The sequence below is a fragment of the Pollicipes pollicipes genome, unplaced genomic scaffold, assembly GCF_011947565.3.
Source record: "Pollicipes pollicipes isolate AB1234 unplaced genomic scaffold, Ppol_2.1 Scaffold_7261;HRSCAF=8764_pilon_pilon_pilon, whole genome shotgun sequence".
NCBI classification, from domain to species: Eukaryota; Metazoa; Arthropoda; class Thecostraca; order Pollicipedomorpha; family Pollicipedidae; genus Pollicipes; species Pollicipes pollicipes.
Genome location: NW_023597054.1, coordinates 2,845,385 through 2,857,923, shown reverse-complemented (window position 1 = coordinate 2,857,923; position 12,539 = coordinate 2,845,385). Strand labels below are relative to the sequence as shown.

The following is a 12,539-nucleotide window of genomic DNA, read 5'->3' as shown; positions in this document are numbered from 1 at the left end:
CCTCATTGGCTCCGGGGCCTGACCAATGTAAACTACGGGTCCCGGCCTTGTAGTTGCTTAGGATATTTGTCCTCAGGTCCAGACCGATACGTAGCCGACTGTTCGGTACTGACGCCGCCTAACCAACATAGGGGACCTCGTTGACTCAGGGGTCCCCAGTCGACGTAAAGGGCCATCTGGCCGGCATTGGGGGATATGACACTGCACGTCGGGCCGGCAGGAGGGGCACGCGCTCATATGCCCTCGTTCCTGCCTGCATTGCTGCCCAGACAAAAGTGAAGGGGTCTCCCAGCAAGTGCGAAGAGATCAGTGGCAACGTAGAAGGCATCTTACCGATCAGATGAGCCCGGCAAATGAGCATACAGACGTCTAGCAAGAGCGACCTTTTGAACAGCGTAATGAGCCTTAATCTTTGCCTTGCCACCCTCTTAATCAGCGAAAAATTATTTCCGTCTACTCATAGACCCTTCACGTTTGCTTGCGACTGTTCTTGATCGACTGGGGGCCTAAAGTTGTCAAATTTCGTTACGTTTTGTGCTAAAAACTGCTTCTGTCGTGATGTATATGGGCCCCTTTGGGACCTATGGACCCCCTGGAGCCACAAGAAAGGCCGCGTTGCCATGCTCCTCCTCCCCCCACCCTCTGGATCCTGAACTAGACATATGCGGTCGTGTACAAGCTCGTCGACAATTTGGCGGAAATGCAGTTTTATGACGTGGTCGTACAATCAGCTGGAAGTGCTAACGTTCACTATAATCAGCTGACAGGTGCACGCCTGACTCACACACCCCTGTAATGGAAAACGCCTTCTAGTCGTGCTTTTTAAGACGTGGACGGTAAGGGAGAAACAGCATCAGGAGAATTGAACACTGGTAGAATCGTGAGCTGTACGCACGGCGAACGGCACGCCCATATATAGGTACGACCAGGGCCTGTTGTGATGCGGGGTCTGACCATGATATAGGCCTTGGGGCATATCAGGGCATATGTACTGAGTTTGTTTCTGGTGCTGTCCTTTCCATTCCTTGTGTTCAGCCCTGGTTTATCTCATGGTCATGCAGGTAGGCAGATACAGGATTTGTGAACACATTATTGAGCATTTATTGCAAACTGTGTACAGTGATTTTTTTCTAATGTTAGGTAGGAAAGTACACCCTGGCCTATATGTATATGTATATATGTGGTGTGTGTGTGTGTGTGTGTGTGTGTGTGTGTGTGTGTGTGTGTGTGTGTGTGTGTGTGTGTGTGTGTGTGTGTGTGTGTGTGTGTGTGTGTGTGTGTGTGTGTGTGCATGTGTGTGTGTGTATTGCCTCACTGATGCAGGTAGCATAGCAGTCTGTTCCATACATATGATGCCCTTTGACATCTTACAATTCTTTTCAGCCAGCCTGTATTCTTACTATTGTTTTATAAATGTGTTATGCACCATGTTAACACTTCCAATACTTAACATATAATTTGTTTTGCCATTTTGCTATACCACTTCACTCCATTGGCTTGCAATATATTTTGCAGTACTTGTGCACCTGCTACTTTCTGGCACATGAGTTTTTGCCAGCTGGTTTAACAGGCCTTGAAAGAAATGTTCCCTATTTGAAGAGTATTGGAGCCAGCATCAGTATGATAAAGTAAACTTATTTGTGATTATTTGTATTCTTTTAAGTGGAAGACACTGCTCTAGAGAATTCAGTTTCTCTATTTAGAAAATATGCTCCTCAAGGTGTCATTATTTGATTGCATCATATCTAGCATAATGTTGATTGAAAGCCGGTTGGCTGTTGTCATACCTGTAAATCATCTTGAATGCCCAAGACACAAACAGACACCTATGTTCTTGGCTTGAACACTGCATGGCCAATAGGTGGCAGGATTTGAATGATGTTTGCATTGTGTCATGCATGCTTGAATGACCTTGAAGTAGTCAACATGTCTATGGGCTTGTAACTCAGAAACTAAAAGGTTGCAGGTCTGAACCCAGCATTGACTGGGGTTCCAAATCTGCCCCCATGTCCAATATGCTTGATAATTCAAAAACATCCTCATATTCTCACAAAATGTTCAGCATCTGTTAATGGATGAATTCTCTGCATTGTGTCCAAGTATTGACTATGAAAGCAGGATAGATTGAGTGTGGATAACATCAGAGTGATATGATGTTAGCTAATTTTTCTTACAAAAGTGCATATCCATAAACAAATTGACACAGAAGCTGAATGAAAAGCATGCATTTATCTGTTAACAGAAAATGTGAGCTAGTTGGTCAATCATTCAAGTGCTTTTTCATTGTGTAGCTTTAATATTGCACATTTAAATATTGTCATGCAAAATAACCAAAAAATTGTACAAAGTAGACTCAACATTGTTTGGTCTCAGTCTCAAAATTATGCATGCATAACAAAAAGCATCCTTAAGATGATTATGAAGGATGCCTATACAAAGTCTCAAGCAATTTTCTGTAATAATGACTAAGTTATGGCTCAAAATGCATGACAGAGCATGTTGTCCATGCCCCGGTGGGCCCGGGTCGGCGCCGGCAGGCGGCGGAGCTCGGGTCTGCCGCAGCAGCGCGATGGCTGGGCGGCGGAAAGGGTTTACCAGTTTCAGGCCCTAACCAATGGCCACGTGACTATGGGTGGGGTTGAAGGGTATCAGGCTGCGCTGTTGGCAGGACCCAACCGTCGAAAACGACGCGGAAATCGAGCCAACCTTATTCACTATGAGGTCACCCATTTGATTTGTCCTTGACAGCTTATGAACAAGAAATAGATCTTGCTCATGTGTCTGATGCCCATAATTAAAGCTTAGCTCTTCCATACGCTTCTGCCTTCCACACGCTGCTAACTGAAATACGTGGTGGGAGTGGCCAGATATTCCAAAAGAACATTTTTGTAGTTGGACCTTAATCTGTGACCTTAATACACGCCTAAACTCAAATTGCTATGCGGTCTGGGGCCACACGCCATGGTGTTATTGATCAAAACTTTAATTTTTGAATTTGGCTGGCCATTCTTAATATGAGCAGGGGTCGAATCTGCCCCCCCCCCCTCCGATCAGTGGTGTGCCATTGAGGAGCTCGATGAGTACTGGGTTAGGAAGGACAGGGCTGTGAACTGCACCAAATGATCCTCAAGATGGCTATTTCAGTTCAAAACCCCATACAAATGGAACACCCCTTTAAAGGATGACAGCACCGTGAACTGAACTGAATGATCTTCAGCATGGGTATTTCAGTTCAAACCCCCCATGCTGATGTGGAACACTCCCTTTAACCTGCTGGCTGAAACTGTTTCAGATGAATGCTGTCCACCATGTTTGCAGGGTGATGTGTATCGTGTTTTAGCTTATATGAGTCACACCTGGGATCTTGTTTTTGCTGGAAGCTTTTTGTTGGTTTTTCGAAAAGTTGAGCATGTTCGACTTAAGGTATTTGTTTGTGTGCCAGGGCGATTGCATTATCTCAATAAATTATAAGTAAAAGTTAACTTGCAAAATAATCATGGCAAAATAAACCAAAGTCGGTTACCAAATAGCATTGAAATGAGGCACGAACTGGATTCTTAGCTTATTTACAGCTAGCCGGCTGGTCGACGAGATCAGCTAATGGCTGGTGACTAATGCGTAGTTTTTGCTTTGTTGGGAAGGAGTACAAGATATCATGGGACTTAAAATGTATTATTAAATGTGGTGCATAAGTATAATATGTACCACAACTTCAATAACCAACGTACATGATACATACGACGTTGGCGGCATGTAAAATTATGTTCAACAATTACGCGTATAAATTCACCGGCCTACATCCGACTGCCGCTCTAAGGCGAAGGCACCAAGGCCAGTAGGGACGGAACTTGAGCGATCATGGGTGCCGCAGGAGGCCAACAAAGAGGCTCCCGTCGACAAGTGTAGGGTTCTCAAAGCAAGCGAAAAGAACACAAGACCAACGTGGTGGCCCCTAAATGATCGGTAGTGTCCCGGCAGGCTGACATATAAGGCTCCGGCCAGAGCACAGGACCATCTGAGCGAAGGGAATTACCCAAGGCCATGAATTAATGCCCCTGTGCGATCGAAAGTGCCCGGGCAGATTAACAAAAATGACCTCAATAAAAGGTAAGGGTCCTCCGCGAACGAGATCGAAGGAAAGGTGTCCTTAATTCATGCAGAGTGCCCCAGCGCATCGAGTGGGTCGGTACCTTACTTTGCATGGGCCCTAGCAACAGTGCAAGACTTGAGGAAGTGGAGAGCACCCGAGACTAATATGAAGGGCCCCTGAGCAGCTGAGTATACCCCGGTGTGTGGGGCCCCGGCAAAAACGCATAGAGGCTTTCGGAAGTATAAGAAGAATCTGTGGTGGGCCGCTGATTGATCAGGAGTGCCCAGGCATGCTTCGCGCATAGTGCCCCAACAGAAGCCGAGTGCCCTACGAGGAAATGCAAAGACGCCCAGGACAACGCGGAAGCGTTCTTAGCCATCCTCATCAAAGTAGCACGTCTGGATAGCGTAATGACCCTCAAAATGTCCCCCAGTCACAGTCCCCTCAATCAGCGAAGATTCATCTTGGTCTGCAAGGGTTTTTCACGTTGGTTGCGACTGTTCCTAGGGGGTGCCGGTAGTGCAGTGGTTGACGTGTGTGCGTTAACCATTGCGCGTCGGGGAAACCAGAGGTACGGGGTTCGATTCCCCACGGTGCCCGCCCTTCCTGCCCGGGTGAGAGGCAGGCGACGCTATGTAGCCTCAGCATCTGAGTGCGTTGTAAAGCCCCAATGACACACAGACACACACGCTGGTCGTCTTGAGGCCCAAAGGCATTCAATTTTGTCGTGTTTTGTGTCAGAAAATTGCGCCTGCGCGGCTGGTTATGGGCCCTTTCGAAGCCTATGGGTTTCCTCGAGGCACAAGGGGACATGGTTCCGTGCTCCCCTCCCCCCCCCCCCTCTGGATCCGCCATTGGCCCGAGTAGCTTAATAGATGGGTCTCGACAAGAACATAGGGTGAAACACTCGAATCAGAAATAACCAAGACACAATATGGAGGGCCCAGGAATGATCGAGTGTGCTCGAGCAGATTAACAGATGGGGCCCCGACAAGAGTATAGGGCCATCCATTCAAATAATGAGTACCCATGACACAGTTTGGGGACTCCCAAACGGTCGAGTGTACCCAAGCAGGTTAACAGATAGAGCCCCCGACAAGAGCGTGGGTCTTTCCATTCAAATGGGAAGTACCCAAAACCCTACGTAGATGGCCCCCGAACAATTCATTGTAGCCGATCAGGTTAATTTGGAGGGCCCGAGCGACCGAGTGTGCTCAAGCAGGTTAGGAGATGGCCCCCGACAAGAGCGTAGGTGCCTAAGCAATTGCAAGAAAATTGGAGGTGCCCTAGACCAATGTAGGGAGCCCATGTGAATGTGTCTGTAGCTGAACCGAGACCAACAGAAAGGGCCCAGGAGTAACCGAGAATAACCCCGCAGATTAACACATGGGCTCCCGACTAAAACGTACAGAGCCTTTCGGGCGAATGGAGAGAATCCGTGGGAGGCTTTGACAAGAGTGCCCCGGCACACTGTCAGGAAGGGCCTGGCAACAGCGTTGGGCCCTGCGAGTCCGCATATCTATGGGCTTGTAACTCAGAAACTAGAAGGTTGCATGTCTGAACCCAGCATTGATTGGGGTTTCAAATATACCCCCACGTCCAACATGCTTGATAATTCAAATAGCGCAAATGCAAAGAAATCGAGGGTAAGGTGGTCACATAGGGCCCCAGAAACAACGCAGGGCCTCTGGAATGTGTTATGAGCCTTAAATTCTCCAGTCATCACCCTCTCAATCAGTGAAGAATAACCGCTCACGGGCCTTTCACTTTCGATCTGTTGGTCGCCGGGAGGCTCAGAGACGTCCGATTTCGTTGCTTTTGTTTAAAAACCGCGTCTGTTCGGTAGACCTTGGGGCTCCTTCGGAGCGTATGGCCCCGAAGGGGCCTAAGGGGCGTGGCCCCATGGGCCCCTTCCTCTCAGGATCCCCCTGCTTAGAGAAGTCTGACCCCTGTGAAATACCCCGAACCACTGTCAGCCCATGTGAGTCTTTCTGGAAGGTACTTTAGGTGTTTGACATCGTGTGGTGAAACGAATTTATGTCATTTTGTAGCTCACATGCTTTTGCCAGTTGAAGTTGGCTGATGTTCAGAAAGCTGTTAAGTTCCTCTTTAGCCTTTTGCTACAAATAAAGAGACTCGTGACTTTTCAGATGTAAGGACGTGGTGAATTCTGTTGCCTTTATGATTCGTTACTCTGTTACGATCCAGCCCGTGACCCAGGTACCCCTCCAGTTTTGGTTTAAGTGCATGGAGAGAAAAGGAAGAATGACGCCAAAAGCGAAGGGGCTACTTGTTGTCATGCCCTTTTTTACGTTATTTTTGGAAGCAGTTGGGTTTGGCTAGTTGTGGCGTGAATGTTAACCAATTTGAACGGCGGACAACCGCCTGCTTAAAAACACGCAGGATATTTTGTACTGTCTTGTGCTGAAGCAGCAGTATTTTCCGGCTTATTTGGGTATTTTTCTCCTTGGAGATTGGCGGAATTATGACTTCTTCCGAGCTAAGCAATAGAGCTTGGTATTTTGCACGGAATCATGCAGGCGGCTAATAGATCCTGAGTAGTCTTTCGCGCAGCGATCGTATTTGGCCTACACGAATGCAGTCGTAGAGTTTTTCCCGACGGCTCGCGCGTGCCTGAACACTCCACATGAGTGGAACCACTGCCAATGTGTTTGACTACTATAGCGGAATGCCAAGTTACGAACTTAAAGACAACACTGACTCTGTTGCCATGGGCTAGTTTAAAGAAATAGTGGTTTTAACGTCAACAGATGGAAAAGATATCACAAATTCACGGCAAATCAAATTTATCGATGTGATCGTAGACTACTCTTTCGTGGGAGAGGCACGTGCTTGTCATTTTAAGAAGTGAGAGGTTCTGATTTGTTCCCCCAATATCAGATGTGCCGTTAAATGAATGCCTTTCATCCAATAACTGTGAGTCGCTTCAAATAATTGCCTCATGGTATCGTTCCCTGTTTCTCATACGCGGAGTGGAATGAAAGATGTTGCGATGCGGAGCGGAGCGGACCATTTGGTGTAAAAAGTTAAGATTACTTTGTGAGATCATGGACCTATCGCAGGTCAGTCAGGTCATGGTTTCAGCGAAGGCAATTTCTAGGGAATCGTTCAATCTGACCCAACAACGTCGTGTTAGAAGTCATAGATCTTTGAGATACTTTCTTAGGCAAGACAAAAATTGAATGAACAAATTTCATTGACCTAGGGTCAGGTATGAAGGTTAGACCAAGGTCAAAACCGACATGTTGTATTACTGTGGTGCTCGCTTTATGGGGTAGTTTCTGGCGCCCATTTATAATTTATTGATGACAAGGACCGCATGATATACCTTTAATAGGCTTATTCAAGGTCAGCGGAGGTCACTGACGTAAAATGACCCAGGTCAGCACTCTGCTTTTAGGAGCATACTGCCTAGCGTAATCTTTGTCGCGTATTCAGATGCAAGGCTCAAAGCAGTCTTATACGATTTTGGACACCTTCAAAGGGGCAAACAATGTCACTGACCTTAAATGAGCATGTGAACTTTTGCTAAGAACAGTTATCTAGGTTCTGGGGGCCCTTTGGAGACCAATCTGGAATATGACCTTGTTTGACCTCATTTGACCATTGAAGAGCATGACTTAAACCCTGATCTAAGTGAGTTCACGTGAAGGTCAACACACCCTGTGAGTTGGGTGTTTCTAGCTCTCTTAGTTCCTGAGATCTCAGGGGGATGTCAAATTGAGCCCTCACCCGAGCGAAGTGTACCCAACCGGCCACCCCAGCGTGTGTTAACAGTGTTGCCCACCCATGATAATCACATCGTGGAAAAAAAATGCTGAAAGGCAACAAGCAGAATAAAGTTTGGTTGCAAGCATCACTGATGGCCTAATGTTTGAGCTTAGATGTAAAAGCATCGCAAAGCCAAATTGAAAAATGAGATCTTTCATTGATGACGCTCTTGAAATATGCGTATACAGGCTGAAACAAGGCCCACCAAGCCCATGTGGGCCGTCGTTAAATTACGGTGCATGTTTTTAGCCATTGTTCTGCCCTCTGCCCTCTCCCCATCGGTTGCGCCAACCGACCCCACCCATCCTGGCTACGCTGCGTTAAGCGTAGTCCTAAAAAGAGTGTCCGTTTGATCCCTTGCAGAACTATAGATATGGAACGAAAAACGAACGTGCTCCTTGTCACGTGAGGACGCAGGTATATCCGTCCTTAAGGACCTAGCAATTTTTTTAAAATATGATTATTTGCAACCAGACCTAAGTGTAGTGTTATGTTGTCCAAAGGTTCCCCTTTTCCTATATTACGGTTCGGCTACTTACCGAAATGTTCCCCTCCATCCAGCCATGCATAAAATAAGTTATGGACGACCCCTTCGGCATATAGAGGATACGGAACCCATACGGTGCATGCTGGTTGTCACCCCCATGTTTACATTCGCGGATCCAAGGGCTTGGGGTGTGGAGGCAACAGGGTCATAGGATCCAAGGGTTTGGGGAGGGAGACACAGGGTCATAGGATCCAAGGGTTTGGGGAGGGAGACACAGGGTCATAGGATCCAAGGGCTTGGGGTGTGGAGGCAACAGGGTCATAGGATCCAAGGGTTTGGGGAGGGAGACACAGGGTCATAGGATCCAGGGGTTTGGGGAGGGAGACAGAGGGTCATAGGATCCAAGGGTTTGGGGAGGGAGACACAGGGTCATGGGATCCAAGGGTTTGGGGAGGGAGACACAGGGTCATAGGATCCAAGGGTTTGGGGAGGGAGACACAGGGTCATAGGATCCAAGGGTTTGGGGAGGGAGACACAGGGTCATAGCTCACCGTCCCGGACTGGTGAAAACAACTTATATAGTCCAGGTATGGACAGTTGTGTAAAGTTTGGATCTAGCTTCCCCAGACTGGGTGCTGGATGTAGCCATTGGAGACGAAGCCGGACTACTGGCATCAAAGCGGAACCCGAAGGCGATACGGCGGTGTGAAGCCAAAGTCAAGGCCAAAGTTTGTCATTGCGAAGCAGAAGTCAAAGCCGGTGGCTTCGCAGTTTTGAAATAAGAAGCTGAGTTCAAAGTCAGTGGCCTCGAATTTAGGTGTGCTCGGAGCCGAAGTGGAGTGCAATAAATTTCACACAAAACAAACAATCCAGACGTGTCTGCTGGGCAAACATCTCGTCACATACCCTGGACGTAGAACCACGAGTTCGCAATGTTCAAATGGGCTAAATTGTTTCATAGCTTGGGAGTTTGAGTAAAGTCTTGTTCTTCCATGACTCAGTATTGCTCGTAACTGAATGGGAACATATTCGGATAGCTGCAAAGCGCCATGGTAGTGTCTTTTGAAAGAAATAAGCGTTGTATTTAACCGCATAGTAAATCGAGTTTTCTTCTAACAGGTGATGCTGAAAATGGGAAGCTACGCCGCACGACGCGCACGTCGCCCAGCGAACCCTGTCTATGTAGCGAGGCGAGCCGGGCTGGAGCAGCACTGGCCTGACGGGGGTCTGCCGTGGGAGATGGTGGCGAACGAGCCTCGCCTGTGGGAGGCTATGCGTCAGGCAATGCCAGAGCAGCAGCTGAACATGCTGGAGTGCCGTATCCCGTGGACGGTGGAGCGGTTGCGGGTGCTTGAGGCCGCCACCCGGAGGGCGAGCCCGAGCCTGCCGCAGCTCCCTGAGCCGTCCAGCTTGGAAGTGGAGCCGAGCCTTTCCACGCAGCCACCAACCATGCATCAGCCACCGAGCCGCGCGCCGGTCCAGGGCCCTCGCGCCTCGCCCCGGCCCGCTGGCGCGCCGGCCGCCGGAGACGTGGAGCGGTACCGGCCCGTCATCCAGAACCTGGCCAGCAACCTGGGCAGTTCGCACTCGCGGGAGCTGGCGTACGAGCTGGGGCTGCCCATCGGCACGGTGGACGGCCTGAAGGAGTCGAGCCGCTCGGTCAGCGAGTTCACGCGGTCGGTGGTGGTGCGGTTCCTCAGCTCGCCGTGTCTGCACCGCGAGGACCCGATGGACAAACTGCTGACTGCTCTGCGGCGCATGAACCTGAACATGACGGCAGATAATCTAAGCGATCTCATGGACTTCGAGGGTCTGCGGTAGGCGGAACATGTGCTGCTCCGGCCTGCGGTAGCCGGAGCATGTGCTGCTCCGGTCTGCGGTAGGCAGAGCATGTGCTGCTCCGGTCTGCCTTAGGCGGAGCATGTGCTGCTCCGGTCTGCGGTAGGCGGAGCATGTGCAGCTCCGGTCTGCGGTAGGCGGAGCATTAGCGTGTGGTGCTCCGGTCTGTGAAACTGGTCATCATTATCGCTTACATTTCAGGGTGTTCAGCTGTGCTGTACACCTGGCTAGGTGCAAGGCTGCGGAGAGTCGGTCCCCAATCGAGTTATGTAAGGAGGGTGGCCTGAATTCCTTGTGCTAAGAACGAGCGCAGGTGTTTTACCCAGAACTTATTTTAAGCAGTGTTTATTGGTACATTCAACAGGCAGCCACCCACGCGAGAACTGCTATCGTATCTCAGTTAGGGTTGGCTAGCTGCGAGGCTGTACTTACAAACGGGCGTAGGTTTGCCCTGCTGTGCGACATTCTGGTATGGTTGCCAGTTTCATCCTGATCATCCGGATCATCCAGCCATCCGGGTCTTATATCTGCTCGCTTGCAGTTATCTATGGTATGTAGCGCGGCAGGCATAATGTTGTTTCGCAAATGACACCGGTGCATCGGAGTCCTGACCACTGTGTGGGTGCAAAATTTTTAATAAGGCTTGTTAGTGCATGATGCACGGATGTTTACCTTGCGAGGGCCCATGTATCCACATGGGCCCTCGCATACGAGGCTCATATACACAGTACGTGTGCAATGATTATCAGCAAGGTGTGGGACCATCCAATGTCTCTGAGATTTGACTATGTTCCGTACAACACCAAACGCGTACCAGGGCAACCGGATGCTGCTGGTCTGGGCTTGGTGTCGTCGGATCGCCGCCGGTTGAAGATAGTGGTCCAGGTGCGAAGAGGGCATTGTTACACACCGTTTCATCAAAAGTTGGCGTGCTATTCAAGACGCTAAGAATGAGTTTGAATTGATGGGTGGAACCTGTGAGGAATGGAATCATAGCTGTAAGGTTCGATGTTGATGGCAAATGCATGCCACATTTGAACTGTTGATATTTGACTGCCAAGTGTGCGTGGCTGATTAGGCCACGTTGATAAGTTAGTCTGTCGCTGGGCAAGAACGAACGAATTACTAGGAACCTGACAAGCTAGATTCATAACAGTACGAGGCAATGTGGTACGCGTAAATGCAATACGAAAAATCTGTACATGAAAATAATTGTGACGCCTACAATTATGCGACGCTTCACGGGCGCAACTTTTTTCGTGAACAGCAACGTGAATGTGAAGGTTTACGTCCCGAGTTTTGCGTACGAAGGTCTCCAACACTAAGGTTTGCGGATTGAAATTTGTGTGCGACGATTTGCTTATGAACAAGGGCGATATAAAGTTCTGCGTGCGAGGAAACACGTTACTCAAAGATGTGATTGGTAGCTTTGCCCGGAGTGTCGCTAGTGTAGTGATTAACGCTTCTATACCAACCGCTGCGCGTCTGGGAAACCAGAGGCAGGGGGTTCGATTCCCCGCGGTGCCCGCTCTTCCTGCCGGGGTGAGGGCAAGCGACGCCATATAGCCTCAGCAGCTGGGTGCGTCGTAGAGTCCGAATGACAACATAGCTTTTCCCGACCTGGGACTCCCTCAAGTGAGTGTCATTATGCGTCATTTATTCATCAGTACAGATAAGACACCCGAAAACAGTGGAAACTTTCGTGGATGAGAAAAACGCTGTACCGATGTGGAGGACTTCAAACCATTAGATAGCCTTCGCGGGTTAGTTGATAGGATTTCTGTAATAGCGCAGAGCTTTTCAGGCAAATGAAAAAAAAAACAAAAACCATCGCAAAGGGTCTCAAAGCTATCGTGTATCCCCAGGCGCGAGGCAGCGCAGGGCGCCCCGAGCAAATGGAAGAACTTTGAGACCAATGTGGACGGCCACAGTGCGGTCGTGAGTGCGGTGGTGGAATGAGACATTGGGCGTCCGGTCTCATAAGACCCTGCAAGCAGAAGGGAAGAACCAGGGTCGTATGATTTCTAAAAACACGTGTTCGGGGGCTGAACGTTGGAAAATGGCGGAACCCAGTCCCTAAATAACGCTAGCAAACGAATTTTTTCTTGGATTTGACCAGCTTTCTGCCCGAAGTTGGAGAGACAGGAACTCAGATTCGGGGGGATGGGGGGGGGGGGGGACGCTCCAACTGAACAGGAAACAACACTGAGAAGAATAATTCGATATTAATGTGGAAGGCACCCTGGGCGATGGAGAAAATTCGCCCGGTCAACATGTGGGGATCTGTCAGCAGGTACAGAGCCCCTGGGCAGCGCTCTGGGTTATAGTACT

The 12,539-nt window shown here is 49.2% G+C and overlaps 1 protein-coding gene across 2 annotated transcripts; it reads left to right on the top strand.

Moving 5' to 3' along the window:
• The first annotated feature begins 787 nt into the window (after positions 1 to 787).
• On the top strand, positions 788 to 11,549 carry LOC119112904 (uncharacterized). 2 transcript variants are annotated; one of them, XM_037237211.1, is made up of 2 exons: positions 788 to 836; positions 9,489 to 11,549. In XM_037237211.1, exon 2 carries the CDS (start codon positions 9,492 to 9,494, stop codon positions 10,188 to 10,190), a length of 699 nt encoding a protein of 232 aa, XP_037093106.1. In that variant the 5' UTR covers positions 788 to 836; positions 9,489 to 9,491; the 3' UTR covers positions 10,191 to 11,549. The 2 variants fall into 2 exon arrangements, with proteins under 2 accessions (XP_037093106.1, XP_037093104.1); XM_037237209.1 differs by having other exon boundaries at positions 789 to 919.
• The last annotated feature ends 990 nt before the right edge of the window (positions 11,550 to 12,539 follow it).

Coding starts and splice junctions, on each gene's coding strand:
- LOC119112904 (XM_037237211.1), top strand. CDS start 9,492: ATGCTGAAAATGGGAAGCTACGCCGCACGACGCGCACGTCGCCCAGCG.